The 20960-nt window shown below is 39.8% G+C and overlaps 1 protein-coding gene across 3 annotated transcripts in view; it reads right to left on the reverse strand.

Annotated features, from left to right (window-relative positions):
• Positions 1–300: 300 nt before the first annotated feature.
• Positions 301–20960, reverse strand: part of trps1 (trichorhinophalangeal syndrome I) — a 122275-nt gene continuing 101615 nt past the window's right edge. For all 3 annotated transcript variants that reach the window (XM_084920106.1, XM_084920108.1, XM_084920107.1), the window contains exons 10-11: positions 11825–11947; positions 301–7683 (exon numbers count right to left, since the gene is read on the reverse strand). In XM_084920106.1, the coding sequence (XP_084776232.1) occupies positions 6067–7683; positions 11825–11947 (1740 nt within the window). In that variant the 3' untranslated portion in view covers positions 301–6066. The remainder of the gene's footprint in view (positions 7684–11824; positions 11948–20960) is intronic.

Below are 20960 nucleotides of genomic sequence, written 5' to 3' on the forward strand. Positions count from 1 at the left end.
CACAGTCTTGAGAGCGCAGCAGGAGGTAGGTTTGCAGGTTTTATTTTTACCTTCCCCGAAACAAATTCGCCTGACTGGGTATGAAAGCTTTATGTTTAAAAAAATCATATCTCAATATCTGTACCCTCCACAGCTGCTCCTTAAGTCCCCAGCTTGTGTAGGATAAGAACGCATTCATCTAAAACATAATGACAGGCATTTACATCCTGCAGGAAGGCCACAGATAGGCTGTTTTCTCCACAATATAGGTTTCCTCTTCTTCACTGTTTATTAAATAAACACCCAATTGTCCATTTTGAGTACTGTTTGTTATTACTTTTATTAATTATTATCATCATTATCAACATTATTCTTCAAGTTTAGCTGTGTAACAAACTTTTCTTGGCTGTCAAAATATGTTGTTGAAATATGATTTTGCATGAAATAAAACCTAAAAACAATAACGTACAGAAAGGTAGCAGAATAAAATACAACATGAGAGAGAACATAACCTAAAAAAAAAAAAAAATCCCATTTCTTTTCTATAAAAAGCCATTCAACTGAACAGAGACAAAAATCTACTAAAATATACTGATTAAATGTACATACTTGCTGTGTGTATGCATGCATGTGTGTGTGTGTGTGTGTGTGTGTGTGTTTGTGTGTGTGGCCAAAAATAAACTGGCCTATGTTAACACTGTACACCCCAAAATGTACACTCGATCCGTACCGCTGTTTGTGTGTTTCTTATGTGTGTGTGTGTGTGTGTGTGTGTGTGTGTTGTCCCTTCCTTGGCAATAAGAACATAATAAATGGAGTGCAAGCAACAGCGTCATTTGTTTCTATAACAAATTCTGACAAAGGCAAAAAACATGAAAGCACTTGTTAAGGCCTCCCATTGTAAACGCTGATTTGAAATGCCATCAAACCTAAAACATAAAGTCATTGCTGAAGTAACCCAAGGCCATGTCATGTGTGTCCCGCTTCGATTGATCGGGTTAAAAGTTCCCCCGAGATTCCTCTCACCCCAACATGAACATCTATTTATAATTTAGTTATAAATGTTAAACTCTCAAATGAACAACAGAACAGATATCTGCGGCATACTTAGAGTACGGACAGTGTGAATGAACAAATTTCAATAAAGGTTTCTTTATTTCAACTTAAAAAGAACCCAAGGATTTCACTTCAAAGGAATTAGTGAAACATTATGGCATCTGAATATACATTTGTCTCCAGTCTACTGAGAAATCCTTTTGAGTCAGATGACATGTAAAGAGAGGTAAGTGAGGAATCCCATGACAATGTTGAGAACCTTTACCAAAGATTTTCTGATTTTCTCAAAAAGTATTTAAACATTTTCTTTTAACCAACCAGAGGCCGATTTAATTTAAAGAAGCTTAACCTAAATAAAGTCAAAATAAACATGTAGATCAGCCTTTTAATGTGTGTGGTAACTGAGTTTAGCTCAGCTTTTGGGGTGCAACATTACGTAATACAAACGCTTAACTCCCGTTTAAAACCTCCGTATTCTCTTTGTCTACTGAGAACATCTTTGTACATTCATCAAATGATGGGATGCAGGAAAAATGGAGGAGATGCTAGAGTTGTAGCAGGTGAACAAAGAAAAACAAAGGTGGGATGGAGAGGTACAGTGAATAATACATTAAAAAAATAATAGATGAGAAGGAAAGAAATAAAGTTGAAGGGAGGTAAAGAGACAATACAGAGGGGATGAATCATCCACTTTAGCCTCATTTGAACTCATCCTCCCTTTATTCATCCACTTCTCTCCACATATTCTTCAAAGGCACCCATCCATCCCTCCCAGCAGGCATCCATCCCTCCTTTTCTTGTGTCTTTTAAGAATGGTGAAGCGTCCTTTCTATTTTTTTCTCTCTTTTTTTTTGCTACATTTATTAATGTAAACATTTTTTTCATTATTTTTTTATCAGCAGCTGATAAAAAAAGTAACCAAAGAATTCATTCTAAAAAGTTTTAAAAAGCACAAAAATAGTTCTGAAAATAAAAACAATTAGAACAATCTTTCTGAAAACAAAACAAAACAAAAATAAAACAAAAACAATAAACCCCCAGATTTTTCAACCACTATCTTTTTGAACTGACCCAACTGGCACGTACAGTAATATGTTAAGACCTGGTCACCGAATGAAAGGCAAACATCAGAACGAGAGAGCCATTAGACTTTGTAACTTAAGGAGTTACGATGTTTTCACTTGACACGTGTTATTGGAGAAGTTATGCAAACCCTTCTTATGCATTATCGTACAGATGATCCACTGGCAGTTTGACTGTAAAATGCAGCATACAGTGCTTAACAAATTTAGAAAAAAAAATTGACCTTACACTACCTAATGTAAAGTTAATGCCACAGCTGTCCTATATTAACAGTGCTGATAATTACCAATGGTTAACCACCGGTACGTGAAAGCTCTTTAATAAAAATATTTTAATGCTAAAATATAATTATTGTTTTTAATCTATAATTTTCAAATGTACTGCTTTAAAAAAAAAGCAGAAAAAATAATAAAACACATTATTGTTGAAATGCAAAATTACAGTTATTTACCTGCTTTCTTAAAAAGAAAAAAGGTTTTGTGGTTGAATGATTTGCTTAATTAATTAATTTCTGACCACTAAGAAGAAGTCCAGTATGCCTGCTTAATAAAAACACGAATTCCTTTTATTTACCAGAAAATTTATATCATTCTTAACTTTAAACAAGTTTTTGAAAGATTTCCAAAATATTTCCGTTTCTTGTTTGAAAGGTGGTCTGATAAATTTGTTAAGTGCTGTACGCAATTTTTTAAATGTAAGTGCATGTTAAAATACTCCTTCAAAATGAATTACTGAAGTATTAAAATTAGCCAAAAGTTCAGCTATTTCTTTTTGAGTTTTAAATAGAGAAGAGAATGAATTTTACTTTATAATTCTAAGCCTTACTTTTGGTTTAATTGGATGAGCAATGCTTGGGCTGTTAGCATCCTAGAAACCTATTAACAGTATACTATCTCTGAAAACTTCAAAATAAAAATAAGCGAACAATTGGCTGCTGACTTGTAATTCCAAACCAGTGATGGGAATTTTCTGAGGCAATCCACTTGGTAAAAAGAGCTACAACAAGCTACTGACAATGGTTGCAAATGCTCCGACATTCGCATCAAAATAAAATCCAACCTTAATATCAATCCAATGTAATTTTACAGGGGGAACTATACGTGGTTCTTATCTAGTTTTACTTGGCAATGGACTGTTACCAATGCAGTAGAATAAAAAAAAGCTAATTTAAACTGTTTATCTGGCATAAATGCAAAGTTAGCTGTAATGCTAACCGTCTTAGAATAATGTGTGAATAATCAACATTGCATCCACCATGATATGGGACCTGGTGACATGGCCGTGTCTCTGTTTCAATCTCCAAATTAGGTCCTTTTCTTGGCATTGTGTCTCTCATACAAGTAACTGAGGCATATGGCTCAACATTCTACAAAGTAGTGTAAATATATGCACAAAAATGAAAGTTTAGCACAGCAAGCAAACATGAAAAGTTTGAACAAACACCCGACCGATCGGTCAGGCAGAAATCGTAATCGATGACTCAGATGACTTGGTGGTGTGAGTGCATGGAAAGGAATATAGCAGTTTGCTTTCCCACCTTCTGTTCTACACGACTCATTGCTTACATAACATTTTTAATGCAGACAACAAAACATATCGATTTGAAAAGTGGTACAAGTTACCAGGCACTAGGTGGAATATTCTTCATTCATGTCTTTTTGGATAAGCATAGAAAAATAGCTTTTTCCCCCCCCTCACATTCTTTAGCTCGTTCCTTCCTGTCTTTTATTTTTATATTGACATATTATGTCCTTCAACAGAGTCCGTTGGTGTTTTCTTCTTTTGTCGCTGTTGTTTTCTAGCAACTAAGGCAACACGGCTAGAGAAGTCATCCCATCTTTATCAAAAATAAACAAGATGGCTACCACTTTGATATAACAGCGGGACTTTCAAGGACGTGACTGTTAAAGTTTCTCACTGATGAAATTTGGTTTAAACTAAGACTCAGTTATGGAAACTGTTCCAAAAAAACAGCAACGAAATCACTGATGATGGCGAAATGTGCGATGGGTCAAATGGAGTTACAAGCCACGTGAAACTTTTACTTCATTGAATTATTAAAACATAACTTTGCAATGTCATCTCATGTTCTTTCAGTATTATTTAGGTCTTTCATGTAACACCTCACAACTTTAGAAAAAAAAACCAACTTATTTTGAAGATTTCGCAGGTGCTAACATGCTACATAGAGGTAACCTAAGTTGTACCAAACTCTCAGTAATATGACATCAAACACTGTAGGCAAAAACATCTGCAGACTCAGTACAGAACAAAGGTTTATACAGTTAACTCAAAACAGTTGTTCCTTTTGATAAGATTTGGGGTTTTACTCCCTAAGTTCCTAAGTCTTTCTTTAAAACTGTGCGACCTAACAATTCGTAGACATAGAAAAAAAAAAGTTACATACTGAGACCATGTTGACCTATTAACACATAAAAACACAACAAGAACATATATAAGAGAACATAAGAGAACAATATGTGACATGCTAACACAATTAGGCCATGTACTGTAAAACTGATGTGTCACATGCTATGAAACAGGTGGGTTGGTGTGCAACATGTGTGACCCCTGAGGACTGAAAAACCAACTGCAAGCCTTCATTATGTTTACATCATCATTTGGGGACGGACACATCCTTTGATCCTTACGCGTAGAAATGCAATTACACAAATGCACACATGCACACACACCCCTCCCCCTCCCTCCCTTGTTGTACCATTTCTACTAGGCGGCTGTTATAAATGTAACAAGTCTCATTAAGAAGCTCAAAAACAAGAGAAAAAAACTCACATAGGCTAATTTTTATAGTACCATTTCCTGCAAAAAGCATTTTCCTTTACAAAATACCATATTATATATGAAAGTGTAGCAAATTGCATTTTTTTTGTACGATAGCATCATCATCATCATTATTATTACCGTTATTATTATTATTATTAATATAAATGTTAAGCGGGTACTAGATGGTTGTTGGGCAGGCAGCCAGGCACATAGCTAGTATCATGGCACAGAGGAAGGTAGAAAATAATGTCACTTGGTTTAATCCAAATGGATAGAGAAAACACTTCGGTCCGGAGTTTAACCGGTTTTATCAAGTCAAACTGGCTCAGCAGTTCGAAAAAGTCCCAGCTGACTCAAAACCCGAGAACCAAGAACTTGATCAGTTTCAGAAAAAACAGGCTAAGTGAAAGAAATCAACTGATCACTTTTTACCGAGGTAACACCAACTCAACTGCAGCCCAGCATAAACTGGTTTCAAACTAACCAGCTTTAATTAGTCAAAAAAAAGAAAAGAATTTTGGTTTTAGATCCATTTGCACAGAGAAAAAAAAACAGTCAAAAACATGCTCTGGACAAGAACAAAGCAATCCTAACCAGATCACATCTGGCTGTACCAAAATAAAACCGTCTTAATGATACATTAGACTAGTTTGGACCAGCTTTTTTTTAGTATGGTGCATAAGTAATCAGCCCAGCTCAGTTCAGTTCAGGTTAATTATTTTGCTTCTAGTTTCTTTTTTTTTTGCTCTCCTTTATGGTGGCCATGCAAGTGCTGAGCTCCCAAAAGTTATCCAAAATATAACCAGTTCAACTTTTAGCCCAGCTTCCAATCCCCTTATGTGGAAATCGCATGAAGTGGCTGCTTATTAAAGGTGATTTCAACTCCATGCTAGTTGTTGAATGCCTGCCACAGAGCTGTCAAGTGGCAGTCACTCAGCAGAGGATTCGGGCAATTTCTTCAACTGCCCCTGCTATAGTTCAGCTGGATCCTACAATGATTTCTGACCATTTGACAGCCGGGTGCTTCCAGCATAAGGATGTGTTCCTTTTAGTGCCCAGGATAGGCCCATTTTGACATGAGCTAGCCTCCAGAAACATGAAGGCATACAGCTTATTCATCCAAGAACAACGCTCTTAAAGGTTTGCATGAGTCAAAGAGATCAATTAATTCCCATCGGTGTTCTCATCTAATATTTTAGAGCCAGCAACAGTTGTGACCTCTGAGCTTCTCGTGACGTCATCGCTGATGTGCGACACCTTTTTGCCTCCCAAGTCCTGGTTTGTCGCGGCATTGTCCTCTCCTTTTGCTTCTTTTTCAGCCTCCGTTTCATTGTCAGTGCCATCGCTGCCTGTGTGTTGTTTTGCTTGGTTGTCATGACACGATTCTACTACATCACCTTCGCCGGTGGTCTCATAATGACCGTCTTCATCTCGTTCCTCCTCCGTCGCATTTTGACACTCGTGCTCCGACATTCCCGCAGCGTTCTGAATGTTGCCGTCTTGCATTTGACATCTCTGTTGTGTCGTTTTGTCTGTGTACCTGTGTAAGCCTCTCTGTATGTGCGTGGTGAAATCGTATCGATCCGCGCACACGTGGAGGCAAAAACTGCACTGGTATGGTCCTTTGTCACCGTGGCAACTCATGTGCAGGGCATACATCACCTCATCTATGAAGTAGATCCCACAGTGGACGCAGCGATTGGTCAGGTCATCCTGTGTGGCCACCTCCACCATTTTGCGATTAGACGGGACACTTGACTGACATGTTGACAAACATTCTTTTTCTTCCTTCTCTATCTCCTCACCTGGATTCCCTCCTTCGTCTGTCCTCTCCTCCTCCTCTTGCTCTCCTTTCCAGTTACCTCTTAGCCTGTCAGTTAGCGGCGACTCCTGCCTTCGCCTTTCGGCACCATTTGTGGACACGTGCGCGTTTACAGCACTTGTATCTCTTTGTCTTATTGCGAGATCCAAAGGAGCATCGTTTTCTAATGATGATGAAGTAGGGGTTTGGACGTGAAGAGGAGGAGGAGGATAGTGAGTAGGAGCTGGAGGTGGCGGAAGAGGAGAGTAGGGAGAGGCGCAGTAAGGCACCGTGTAGCTTTGCTGATGATGCTGTACTGGAGTCACCATCGCGCTAAGATAATGAGCGTTATTTCCAAGGCTCCCGGGGCTGCTTAGATTACTGATGCTACCAGGAACCCCAGAGGCGGCTGCCATCTTATACTTGGTCCAGAACCTGAGCCAATCTGACTCCGGGGTCAACTCAGGTGAAATGGTTAATGGAAGGGGTAAGGAGAAAAGAGGGTACTGATATTTTTCAATGGGTGAACCTGGAGGTGAATAACTAGATGGTTTGGACGGACGCATGTACTTTTCAATTGGACTGCCTCTTTCCGATCCCCCTCCTCCTTTACCCCCCTCCGCTTTCGATGTTATACCTCCCTCTGTGACACCGCCATTGCCCTCCGCTCCCACTGAGGAGGGGGCATGTGAGGGGAGGAGAAGAGGAGGCATACGCCTGTGGATTTCCAATGTTTGATTGGCCAAGAAGGCTTGCGTGGACCGCGGTGAGCGTGAGCGAGGGGAAGGCTGCTGGTTTTTGACTGACGCACAGCTCCTGTCTGTTTCCTCCCCGTTCATGCGCTCTTCGCTGGTGATGCGTTGTTGCTTGGGGGCAGGGTTTTCAGACGAAAGCGAATCGGGGTTGAGGCGTTTTCGGGTTCGACGGCGGATGATTTGCTCACCGTTGTTCTGCTTGATGATGTTTAGAGGTCTGGGTGTCTGCAAGGCAAAGGAAACACAGAAGAATGAGCAAGAGGGAAGGGAGTTAGACAGTTAGCAATATATGAGGCGGTAATTCGACTTCATCATGCTGATAACTTTGCTGAACTAATTAATAAATGTCAAGCACACATGCCCCGGCATTACTTGACTATGATAAAAGTCCTACTTAATGCATAGGTGGTCTCAGAGATTAAATAACCATTGTGTATGCCTTTGGTGCAATCGACTGTGGATAAAAAATAAAGCTCTCTCTACTTTGACTAATCAGCCGAGTATAACAATTATTTAATCATAAAGCTATCATAAGCATATTTGGTGAAACATGGAAAGCAATACGCACCACAGTCAAGTCAAGATCTAAAACAGTAGCTACTGATTTTAGGTTCCCCAAAGTTCCCTAAAAAGCCCTTTGTGGCAGTTTACAGTCTGACAGTCTTTCTTCTTTTATATAGATTTGAAGTATAACTAAATGCATCGCGATGAAAGAAAGACTGATGAGGTAACATATCCTCCAGATGACTGTGGTTTTTGCCCTCGCCACAAGGGGGTGCGGGTGGACTTACATCTGTTGAAAGTGCAACCCTCTCACGCTTACAGTGCACTCATCTCTTTAATCGAGTCCTATAATATGCTTTGTTTCAGCGTGAAACACTTACTGAATTTTTTTTTTTTTAAATAGAACAGGAAAGCTAGAAACACTACAACCAATTACTAAAGCAGGTTGTGAGCTTCAAAGAAGGCTGTGTTCTGGTTACAAGTGTTTTGGTTAAAAAAAGGCAAAAGTCATGCATAATTCCAAAGAATAAAAACTGCTCATTTGCATCTAAAACACCAGATTTCTAAAACACTCCCCACTTATTTAATTCCCCACTGGGTTTAATAGTGTGAGTATAAAAAAAATCTGAATGATGATGAAACTTTTTTTTTGATGGTGATGCTAAACACATGCCAAAAAGACACACACACGCACACAACTTGTCTAATACATTTCCAAACAAATCACTGAAAGGCTGTCTTTGCTCCTAGTAAAATAAACCGTTCAATTTAAACTGTCTTATAAGGTGCCCAATCAAAATAAATGTGTCGCTAACCCGCCATTATTCAAGAAAGACATTCACATTATGAGCAGTGACCTCTGCACAGCAATGTCAAATTCAGTTAGCATAGAGGACATGGCTTTTCAAAGCTTTAAAAACAGCTTTGCACAGAAATTTGTCTTTGTACTGTGTAACTGTGTTCATATCTCCAGGTATACTTTTACATATTTAGAAAGAAACTTGTGTGTATACCGATGATGTAGGACTTTGAAATACAAAGTGCATATTTGCAGATGCAAGCCATGCACAGAAGACCGAGCAAGATATTGAGATGGATAGACACTTGGGTACAGGAAAAAAACCTCCAATGCCTTCAAAATGTGTCCTGTGCCTATGCTGGGAAACTCTTGGGTGATTTCCAGTATCCTTTTGTGTATGGAAATGTATTCTTATGTTCGTGTTGATAGCCTGTGACCGAATGTGTGTCTGTCAGAGTATGTGCATTAAGTATGCTTGTGTGGGTGTGCATGTGTGCACGCCAGTGTGTGGGTGAAAAGGGCAAAGACAATGTAATTTTCAGCGTGGAGTTTATCAGTCACTGTAGAGCAGCTACCGAAAATATTTAAGAGCAGAAGAGTCATTTCTATTACAATTTTAATATTATTATAATGATTCGGGGATACTGTGCTGTGCTTATGTAAACATATAATTAGCGTATTAATGTTAACAAGAAAAAACAATCGAATACGCTTATATAAGCAAACTCAGAAGGGCAAAACTCAGATTCAGGGACCTATTAATGCACATGCATTTCAGCGAAGTGTTTTCAGTCCTTCGTTTGGCAAGCTGGTAAAAGTTAATGAGAGAGTTGTCTCGCTGAAACTTCTTGACATATGGATCAATATCAAAAACAAGATTCCATCACTTGGCAGAGTGGCACTCGCAAAATATAGCAGCGAAATCCACAAACATTTCTCTTTTTCTGGCCTTAGAATTTGTGTTTCTAAAGACCGACTGGTGCACAGAAGGACGGATAAAGGGAAGGGGGCGTGAAATAAAGAGGGAATGGAAGACGGAAGCACGAGACACAGTGATTCAGAGCATGATTTAAATTCATTCACACTGAGAGAACCACTGAATAAACTATAAAGATGAGGAAAAGCCTTAATTTCGGAGTGGGATACTCATAAACACATTTATCTCACAATGCAAGACACAAAGCAAAAAAAACAACAACAACTGCATGGAGGTGAAACACCTAGGAAAACATAAATTAGTTTCTTTATTAGAGTTGCAGTTTGACTGACATCCAGCGGCATCCAGTAGCGCATATTCTATGAAGCTCATATGTGGTATGGAATAGGGAAGCAGCACAAGTTTTTGCTACTTCTTCTCACTCAGTCACTCACTGTTATTTTTTTTTTGCTTCTGTTTTAGCAAGAATTTGACTCGATCTTCCTCCCTGTCCATTCCCTAATTTTCCTTTCCTCCTCTTTACTTTGTTTACTTTGTATTGCCAGTGTCTTCTCACAGCAGGTGTGACCACATGGTGTTTTGCCTGTTTTAGATTGGAAAATGAAATCATATGCTTTCCTTTTAAAACTTCCTAGAAAAGCTTTTTATATATCTGTGTTGTATCTTTTCAATTACATGAGCTGTCACCTAAGGAACTGCAGAAAGTGATGCTTATTTATAGGGTTTTAATGTGTCTACAATCCTGTGGGTGCAAGTAACTCAAACAAACAGTGAGACACACACATGGCTGCTGTAATTTTGTGCACTTTTATGGTTGTAGGGGTGGCTTGGTAGAATACCTGGGCTGTGGTTGCTGCTAGCACACATCACATAAATCTGCCTTTCTGTCTGTTCCCTTCTTCTTCCTAAATGTTGCTTCTGCATTCTCTTCCTCCATCTCTCACTCTTCATTCACACCCTGACCCTTCATTATCCCCGTCCTCCTCCTTACCTTAATCTTTTTCCCTTTCTTTGTCTTCCCCCCTTCCTTTTTTTTCCCTCCACTTTTTTCCTGCCCTTTTATTCATAACTCTCCCTTCCCCTCTCTCACTCTCAAGTGTTTTACTAGCTGCTATCCTCTCTAATAATGTGTGTAGAGCATATAAAACTTTTATTATGGGATATAAAATATAGCCGTCGTGAAGATTGCCAAGAGTAGAGGGAGCCGGGACGTGATTGGAGCAGCAGATGAGATGAACGGGTTGAACCAAGGACATCTGCAGGGGCAGGAAGCAGTAAACTTCAATAGCTTGTCATCCTCCGAAAGGTCTTTAAAGCGCCATTGGATAATGGCAGCATATAGCTCAGGGTTGCAACACGGTCAGTCTACTAACGCATTTATTATCACTGTGATCGATCACACAGAAACGTCCACACTGAACTTTCGCACACTGGAAGCAGGGTTCGGCATATACAGCGACGCTCTGAAGTTGCTTTATGTTGTTAGTATTTGCAAACCGCTGCGATTAATGAGTATGCTGAAGTGTGTAATTGGTTTAAACACCTTAAGAACATATCTGAGGTGAATAATCTTGATATTCTGAAGTCAACTAAATTCCAGGCAAGTTTTTATCTCATCTGTAATTCATGCAGTCTAATTAAATTAGGGATTTCCATAGACTTTCCCTAGGCTTAGATGGTAAAGTTGATTCATTCCATCATATTTCTCACTCCATGGATCTGGCTCCCTGTGACTGCTGAAACGGTCTGTAACTCCCACCAAATCAAATATGCTTTCTCCAAAATATTACACTTTCACAGCAGGACCCACAGAATATATACAAGAATCTACCCGCGGTGTGCAGCATTTTATTTGCTCCGTATGCTAATTGGCCAGACAGGAGGAATGATAATTAGTGGTCAGAACCACCCCCGTGGATGTAGTATAAAAAGACACCAGCAGGACCTTTATGAGGAAACGTGTATATATAGGAAGTGGATATGAGTTTGGCCATTAAGAGCATATTAACTTCTGTATAACAGGACACTTGTAGGCATTTGCCTCCATTTTATTTCCTCTGCTTGCATTGTTTTTTAAAATGTAAGAGTGCAGCTGGTGAAGACAGAAACACCTGTGTGCGACTTACTGAATGTAGTTTTTGGTATAAACCACATGCGTTGCAGACGTAGCCTCCATTAGCATTTTTCCTCCACAGCGATGTCTTGGTGGTCAGACAGTTAGCGCAGAAAACTCCACTACCTCTGCGCCGCTATAGAGGAAGAAGGAGAGAGACATATTAGAGAGTGAAAATAAAAACATGGTGTAATGAAGAAATTTGGTGAGGATAAGAAAGATGTCAAATCGCTGGAGGGAAAAAAAAGTGGGTGGGGGGGGGGCAAAAATGAACTTTTTGATTCCTTTGTAATTTTCATGCCACTCAAGTACAATAGGCTGGTAGTTAGGGTAGGAGACAGAGGGAGAGAACAGTTTGGCTTGGTGGCAGAGAGATGATGGACTCTCATTTATCACACCTAATGGGAAATCCTATTGAGAACATTATTCTTCTCTACAGTGTTTTCTCTGCATAGAACAAGGTTAATAAAAAAAAAAACTACCTCAGTGAAAAGAAAATGATGTAGTCGAGATGACTAAGTTGTTTTCGAATATTCGATAAGATCGAACATGGACTTATCTAAGAAAGACATGAGGCACTGCGGTAATTTTGTCACTTGAAAGACGTGGGAAGAGATGAGTTATGCTTTCACCTTGTAGCATAAAGCGTTTTAGTGTTTATCTGAACTGCAGCAGGTACTTTACAGGCAGGCATTTGACTTTTACTGTATTAGTGTGCAAGTTCTCATATACACACCTCTGCAGTTCACAGCGCAGTGGCGCATAGAAAAGTAGTGTGTGCAAGGAGGGGTGGGTGAAAAGGCCAATTGTCGTGGCAACGTGCTCCATCACAGTAATGAGCCAATCAGAACGTTTCTCCATCCCATTAAGCCTCTGGCCCCATTCACCACCTTTATGACCCTGAGAGGACAGCATACCTCATCTTTCTCCAGCGGAACTCCTCTGTCAGTTTCTCCCTCTGTCTGCCTATCTATCCTTTCCTGAAACATCCCATAATTATTCCGCTCCGATCTCCGCTCTGATCTCTTTAGCCTTTAAAGTGCTCACTATTTCAGGGTTCTACTTTTCAGCTTCTTTTTAACTGATAATTTTTAGTTATAAAATTCTTAACTACTTGGAGTTTTCATCGCCTGCAGTACCACATCAAAAAATAATCAAATTATCCTAAAACTGGATATGATTCTGTAGAAGAAATCACAACAGGGCCTCAGGAACACTTCTGAAAACACATGGAGCATGCTGCCATCCGGACGACAACACTAGGGCTGCCACGATTAGTCAACTAGTCACGATTACGTCGACTATCAAAATCGTCGACGACTGATTTAATAGTCGATGCGTCGTTTGAAGCTTTGTAAGATCCCAAAAGACGCAGGAATAAGTAGTAGGATTTAAGAGTGTAATAACGGACTGAAACAGAAGATGGCAGCACTGCATGTACAAGGATGCCAGCTGCCGTTAAACCCCGAAGAAGAAGAAACTGTGTCCCAGAATTCATTGCGCGGCCCAGCTCAGTTTCCAACAATGGTGGCTGCTAGTTAGTTTTAATATTACTTTTATTATTCTTTCTGGGTCACAAAATAAACGTTTAACATATTTTCAGGCGAGAATGTAGCTGTGTAAACCTCAAATATCTGCTCAGTTTATCAAGACACCACATATTTTCAAAAGTGCTCCGACGTTTTCGGAGACGTCTGTTACCCACTAGCTCGATAGCTAGCCGGGGGCAAGGCTCAGTATAGCCCGTGAGAACACCGGACTCCCGGCAAATCGTTTTCAAACCCACCACCGTCTTTCGCTACTCAGGTTAAACATATATAAGTCACTTAGATAACTTAAAATGTTATTGTTTGGCTTTTTGTAGTATTTTATTTGTTCCTGAGTAAATCGGTTTGGCTGAGATTAAAGTTATAGTTTTTACACAGCTGAATAAACATCAAGCAGACAGCTGATTATCAGAAGAATATACTCTGGTGTCCTGTTATATTTTAGATAGCAAGGAGTTTATTAAACTTCACCGAAACAATCTGCAAATGTCATTAAAATTTAATAAACTATCATCTTGTCTTTATTTTTAGTTAGCACATACCTTAAAAACTTAAAGCTGTAAGCTAATGATAGTTATTGCACCAGCAGCATCTGCTCTTATATAAGCTGTACGTTTTACGTCCAATGGATGCATGATCTGATTAGTCGACTAATCGCAAAAATAATCGGTGACTAGTCGACTATCAAAATAATCGTTTGTGGCAGCCCTAGACAACACCAAACAACGCTCTGTTCTAAATGAATGTCTCTGTGGTAAAAGAGTCCTTATACTGAATGGGCCCGCCTCATGTCCAGACATGTCACCAGTAAAAATGTCAGTGGCTTGACGATGCAACAAAGGATGTCCCACAATGTCATCAAGAAAGATGAGGAAATAATTTGGCTTTCAAAACTAGAGCAGCTGCTCTCCTCTGTTTTAAAATGTTTGCAAAGTGTTGTTATATGGAAAGGTGATGTAACACATTGGTAAGCATGGCCCGCTTACAACTTTGTTTGAAATGTGTTTCTGGCATCTAATTTAAAAGTAGCATTTAGCACAATAACATTTCACAGTTTCACAGTCTGACATGTTCACTCTGTGAAATTAAATATAGGCTTTTAAGGATTTACAAGTCATACAGGCGTGCGGTATGAATGTTGGTAAAATCTGTATATGCAGTTTGTGTATCTGGTCTGCCATCTTCCTCTCGCTGTTATGTTACTCCGTGTTCCCTCCAACATCATGGGGCTTTGGTCCACTGGGACCTTCTCTCTGCTATTTTGTTTTATGTTTATGACAGTGCTGAGAGCTTAGCATTTTTTATTTTTAGTTTTTGGGCTCAGAGCATCCACTGTTCGAAGTTAAAGACATTTCAAGTTCTCACAAAAGAGTGCCACACTTCAATCAGGCTTTCTGTAGTCTCAGAGCTGCAGATGGAGGCACCACCGGCACTTCCACTGAGCATCTGTTTTTGAGCTACGAGCTAAAAGCAGAAGAGCCCAGTGGGCACAGCACTGTTCAGTTTATTTTGCAATCTAATGCACCGGAAAGATCACAGCACAATTAACCACTTAACATAACTTTGGGAACAGACGTTACACACTGAATGTGCATGGAGCATTCAGCCTGAGCAATCCAGTGCAAATACTGCACATTTGAATAGAATCATTTGACATGTTAGTGTAGGTGTGTTAAGAGCTATTGTCATAAGGAATATTCCCATTGTTATCCCCAGCAAGAACATGAGATATTCTTTGAAATCCAAGGAAAATATTTAAATCTATTTGCTTTGTTGCAAATTTAAATGCAAAAAAGTCGGATTTTTGGCAATTTGTTTTAGAAGTTTGCAGTTTTAGCTGATAAACACAAATTTATGAAGATGTTCTTCATAGTATCTGGATCACACTGGAGAAACCTTGTCTCTCAGTTTCAATATGTGTACAAGAATCTTGCTTCCAATGTTTCTGCATGTATTAAACACCTGAGCTAAAACTACCAGTGTTAGGGTACACGTGTTTTCATCCATCTGACATTAGACAGCAAATCCTCTCAGCAGCACACTGAGCTTGAGTCTGTATGCCTATTCGAGTGTGGTGCACACACCATACGGTCACCACATGTAGAGAGACGGAGCCAGGTGATTGATTGATGTATGCTTCCTCTGTGGATGTGTGTGTGTGTGCGTACGCGTGTGTGTATGTGTGTATAGTGTTGCAAGCCAAACAGTGCGTCTGTCATCAGAATTCAGTTTCCCTCTGAGCGCTCAAATCACTCACATATGGCCCCACAGCTGCCCCTGAGAGCAGCACACACACCTGAAAATATTGGCTTCCATTGACTAATGAAGCTAGATTTGGATGAGAAGCGGCAAGAAGTGTATGTGTGTGTGTTGGGGATATTTTGGCTACACCAATAGTAGACTACAATAATACTGCATGGTGTGTGTCTGTGTGTTTGTGTGTGTGTGAATGAGAGGTTCAAGTGTCAATTACACAGGAAACTACAGAAATAGCCCGCACCACCATTCAAAATGTGCACGTGCATGCACGAATGCTCTCTCAAAATGTGGCTCCTGATATCCAACTTCCTTTTCAATCATCAGCTAGTTGGCTTGACATTTGTGGAAATGTGCAAGCTCACATGCATCATCAACACACCAAACGTACATACACACATTTCTATAAACATACTGTACTGTATATATATATCACATACTGCGAATACTGTGTCTGAATTTGTGAATTTGTCTTGTTTTTCTTGGACAACTAGTTTTGTGAGCAGGGTAAATTAGTGTGTACCTACAGTGTGGGTGTGCACTTTTTCTGATTCATTACGGATACCTGGCCTCTTCCGCTCACCTCACCCTGCAGAGAAGGGCCGGCTGTAATTAGGGATCGGGGTCTTAATGACATCTATTTATCTGCGGCCTATAGCAGCGTTCAATCAGCACCGCAAACAACGCCCTCTGACACGCACACAGGCAGTGCTCGTGCAAAGACAGAGGATCAGCGGGCCAGGAAATTAAACTCTTTATCGAGTTCTTCCTAATCAAGCCAAATTCAAACCAACAAATGCATTTCAAATTAATTTATTAACCTTTAAGGATATGTTATGGGAGAGTGCCCCGGGCCCAGATAGGATATAAAATGTTGCTATTCTTATGAACCTATAAAGACAATTGGGACAAATACCTCTCATTAATTAATCGCCCGAGGATAAGGTCACTATAAACAGCGAGTATACATTATAATCTAGCAATGAAAAGTTGACAATATGTTCAGATTTTATCAGTCTCCTGATGCTTGTAAAAAAAAAAAAGAAAAAACAGAAGAAATTAAGAGTACAATCTACTCAGGGAAGGCTGCATATAAAACAACATTTATTGGTTTAATAACTTCCACAATCAGTTTGGTCAGTCTGTGCTCGGATGCACAAGCAGCTCTAGCGGAAAGCTTTTCTCTAGCATTAGATTTAATGCAAGAATGCATAAATGAGGCTACGCGATCCGGCTGCTGTTTGTTTGGGGAAACATGCAACATCTCACCGTAACATGTATATCATGACTTTAATATGTTTGCGATGCCACACCAGCTTCTCATTCAAGAGTTTGAAGTGGCTGCTTTTCTTTAAACTCAAATAGAAGTTGGCCGTTTTCATTGCCTTTTTTGGTGACTTTACTCATAAAACGCCCTAGTGAATTATAACTTAATTTTCGAGAATCTGATGTTGTACTCAACATCAAACATATGGTGTAACCACGCTGTGGCTGAGTGCTTCAGCTTTGGCTTCGAGTCCACTCTGATTTTCTCCTGAAGCCATAAATTTACAGATGTTATACCAACTGTTTACATTGCACAGTCTTTTAAATCTTTATGGAAGAAGTAGCCTGAATAGATAAGCATCCAAAGGTTTGGGTCTCATCGCAATACTGAGGCCCTCAGATTTAGTTTAGCATCTGCAACCAATGTGCACCAGCATTTTAAAACTCTGGTGGTGTAGCTTCAGTTGAAGTAATTTGGCGAGGCCAACTGGTGGCCTTCACATGGGCTGCTGTTTAAAAATTCAACGTTTGTCATCTCTCAGCATTTTTCTGTAATTTCTTCATTTTAAACATTGAGCACGGTGAAGTAAAGGTAAACACGCAAAACATTTTAAATGGTCCTTGACGAAATGTGGCGAAACAGAGAGGAGACTGGGGAGAGAGAGAAGAAAGGCATCCATTTAGGCGCCCTGTGATCTAAAATATATTTAAAAAGAGGGCTTTCCAAACAAAGTCTTTCAAAATGACATTACATTTAATTCACTTAAGTAGTAAGTCGGCCCTGCTTTTAACACACAGATGCACACACAAAAGGAGGCGCGTGCACGCACGCACACTTACACTGACTTGCATTAAATCAGCGATTATTTAATCAAGCCAGAAGACCAGCTGGAGGAATTAACTAAATTCCATACTGCCAAGACCAATATCCTATACACTGAATCAGAGAGATACGCATGCACTCGAACACACATGCAAGTTCTTACATAAAAAGGGGAAGAAATAGTCCTTTGGATAAGGATGCAACGATAGTCTCAGATAAAGATTAGCTAAAATTTATCCTCCAGGCACACACAAACTCACTGAAAAGCATCTGGGTCCAATCTACGATAACCCCGTGCAGGTTCTACACACCATTATCTGTTTGTGTGTGCAGGTCTCAGTACGTCGTTTGCATATGGCTGCAAAAGTCCATGTGTGTGGTTTTGTCTGAAACTACTGTGCCGTAAATGGGTTCTTCTAATAGAATAACTGAATTTAAGTCAAATAAATTTAACTTGGATTTAATGACTTAACTTTTGTTAGTTTATTCTTACTGAACAACGAGAAACAAAAAAACGAACAAAGCACATATTTGTGCACATGCACGCTTTCTTAAATATTTATTAAAATAATTATTTTGCCCCTCAGCAAATATTTTATCAGTTAAGACAGATGAATAACTGAGCAATGTAATTAACTGCCTCTTCACTGAGTCTCATTCTTTGCACGGGTTCCAGTTACACAGTTTCAGACTGCCCCTTGCAATCGTAGCCCTTGTTCTGCTCCACAGCCTCTGTGATCTTGGTGTGGCAGAAGTGTCGCATGAAGCAGTTCTCCTCCAGCTGCAGGTTCAAGGCAGTGGAGTTGGAGTATGTTAAACCAGCAGCCGAGAATCTCTGAAGAAGCAGCTCAATGATATTGTAGATCGCCACAATAGCAATATACTGATATCTTTCATGTTTACTTCTTTTTCTTTCAGCTGCTCATCCTCCTCAGCCTCAGCCTACCTCTAACATCCTGTTCTGTCTCACAAACCCTCTACACGTTCTCCTTCAATACATCCTGAGGTTTTTCTCCTGCCTGGCAGCGTCATCTTCAACATCCTTTGTCCAGTATATCCAATCTGCACATGTGCCCTCTCAGCCTTGCCTCTCTAACTTGGTTTCCAAACTGATCAACACGAGCTGTCCCTCTGATGTACTAACTTCTAATCTTGTCCATTCTGCTCTCTCCCAATGAAAATCATCATCTTCATCTTCAACTCTGCCTCCAGCTCCACCTTCTGTCTTTTTGTCAGTGCCACCTTTTCCAAACCATACATCATAGCAGGTCTTACTACGATCTTGTAAACCTTCCTTTTCACTCTCGCTGCTTTCCTTCTGTCACAAATCACTCCTGACACTCATCACCACCCACTCCACTCTGCCTGCACTCTCTTCTTCACCTCTCTTGTGCCCTGTCCACTGCTTTGAATGGCTGAACCCAGGTATTTAAACTCATCTACCCTCAGTGCCTATCCTTCTTGCATGTTCACCTGTCCACCTGTCTCCCTCTCATTCACACATGTATTCTGACTTGCTATATCTTCAGTGTTTTACCAAGCTCTAACTACATTTTAAGGAAATCAACATGTCAACCTGTGGCCACCAAGAGACAGAAAAACAACTATATCAAAGGGAGTAAATTTACTAACCGAGTCAGACTCCAATGAGCAAAAGCACTTTTAAAAGGACAGCTGTCCAGTAGGAGTCTCAGAGGACAAGAAGTAGTCTCTAAGCCACTTCTGAGGTTAGGGGAAAAAGGTCAAAAAATTTGAGGTAAGCTAAGACATGCTAGGATTTCAAAGAGGATGAAGTCCTATGATAGTGACAGTGCATCAAACCCCTAGTGAAATATGCTGGTGGGAAAATTCAAATCTGGTTGAACACACGTACAGACCTGACTTCTCTCTGACCAAAAAGAAGAAGCAGGTTCAAAGACAACCTCCACCCTCTGGTTTGCATCTATGTGGAGAAGGATTCGTTCAGCATGAGGATAATATCCCCAAACACACCTCAAAGTGATGCAAGAACTACTTTAAGATCAAAGAAGACCAAGGAGTGATGACTTTCATGGACTTGGGTCCACCTGACCTCAACCCCAACAAACACCTGCAGTGCCACTGAAAAAAGCCACAGATTCCTGACATCACAAGAAGCACTTTGGATCATTGTCAAATAATGTCAGAATAATGTGGGTTGTAAGTTTTACACAAAGTTGTGAGGCATTAAGGTAGAGGGAGATGCAAATAGGGACATTCAATATCTTACAAACACATTAGAATATGACTAACATTTTAAGCGTATGTGTTCATTCTTAACTCTTTAGCACCAAGTCTATTAAACTGTTTAAAAATCAGTTAATCTTAATCAAGTCAGATGAAATGAGAGAGATTCACACTACCAGCAATCTGTCATTTATTGCTTAAACAAACTAATTACAAGCCAAAGCCTGAGAATGTATTTTTAAGCAGGGAACAAGTTTTTTTCTTAACTTCTTAAGTGAAACCTCCTACATTTTCTGCTGATTATCTGCTCACATGATATTAGCAAGGAGGAAGAAATAGTACAGCATTAAATTTCCAAAAATGCCCTACCCCAGTAGCTCTGTGAAAGGGTACAACCGAAGGACTAATTACCCCTTGAGGAATCAAGAGACCTTTTAAAAAAAAAGGATAATAATGATGACACACTGTAGAAAAACATTATAGTCTGTGGAGTACTTTGCCTTGACTCAGTACCTATAAGCCTAAGAGCCTGAAAGCAACAGGTTTTGCAAGTACACAGTTATGGAGCATTTGAGCAGTTTGCAATTCTAAAAGTACTTAATAAATGAGTTGTACATGTCACTAAAGCAGTGCAAACTAATGAGGAAAGTTGAGAGGAGAAAGGAATTTGAAAGAAACTGTTGCTAGAATCAAACTTGTCTGTTCTTTATCACAATACCTACTGTTCTGTCACAGTGAGTGTGACCTTGAGCTTCCAAGCACAGCCTGTACCAATAATACGACCATCTGCTTCAGCCTCCCTCAGACACCCACCCCATTCTCCATTATCTCCCCTCTTTAAAAGCAGCACCAACAGAACTTAAAGAAAATCAAATTTCAGAGCAAAAGAGCTCAGCAGTGAGCCTACTGTGGCACTGTTTATGAGCAGAGGTTGGCAGTTAGGATGACTCGCAAGTGAAATTTCCAAATAAAACACATCCTCAGACATTAGCTATGTAGGGAGAGCGGGACCAGAATATTAACATCCTGTTTTTGTAAATATCTAGTGAGAT

This window comes from Perissodus microlepis, chromosome 22 (genome assembly GCF_051167445.1).
Source record: "Perissodus microlepis isolate ML-2025 ecotype Zambia chromosome 22, ASM5116744v1, whole genome shotgun sequence".
In the NCBI taxonomy this organism is placed as follows: domain Eukaryota; kingdom Metazoa; phylum Chordata; class Actinopteri; order Cichliformes; family Cichlidae; genus Perissodus; species Perissodus microlepis.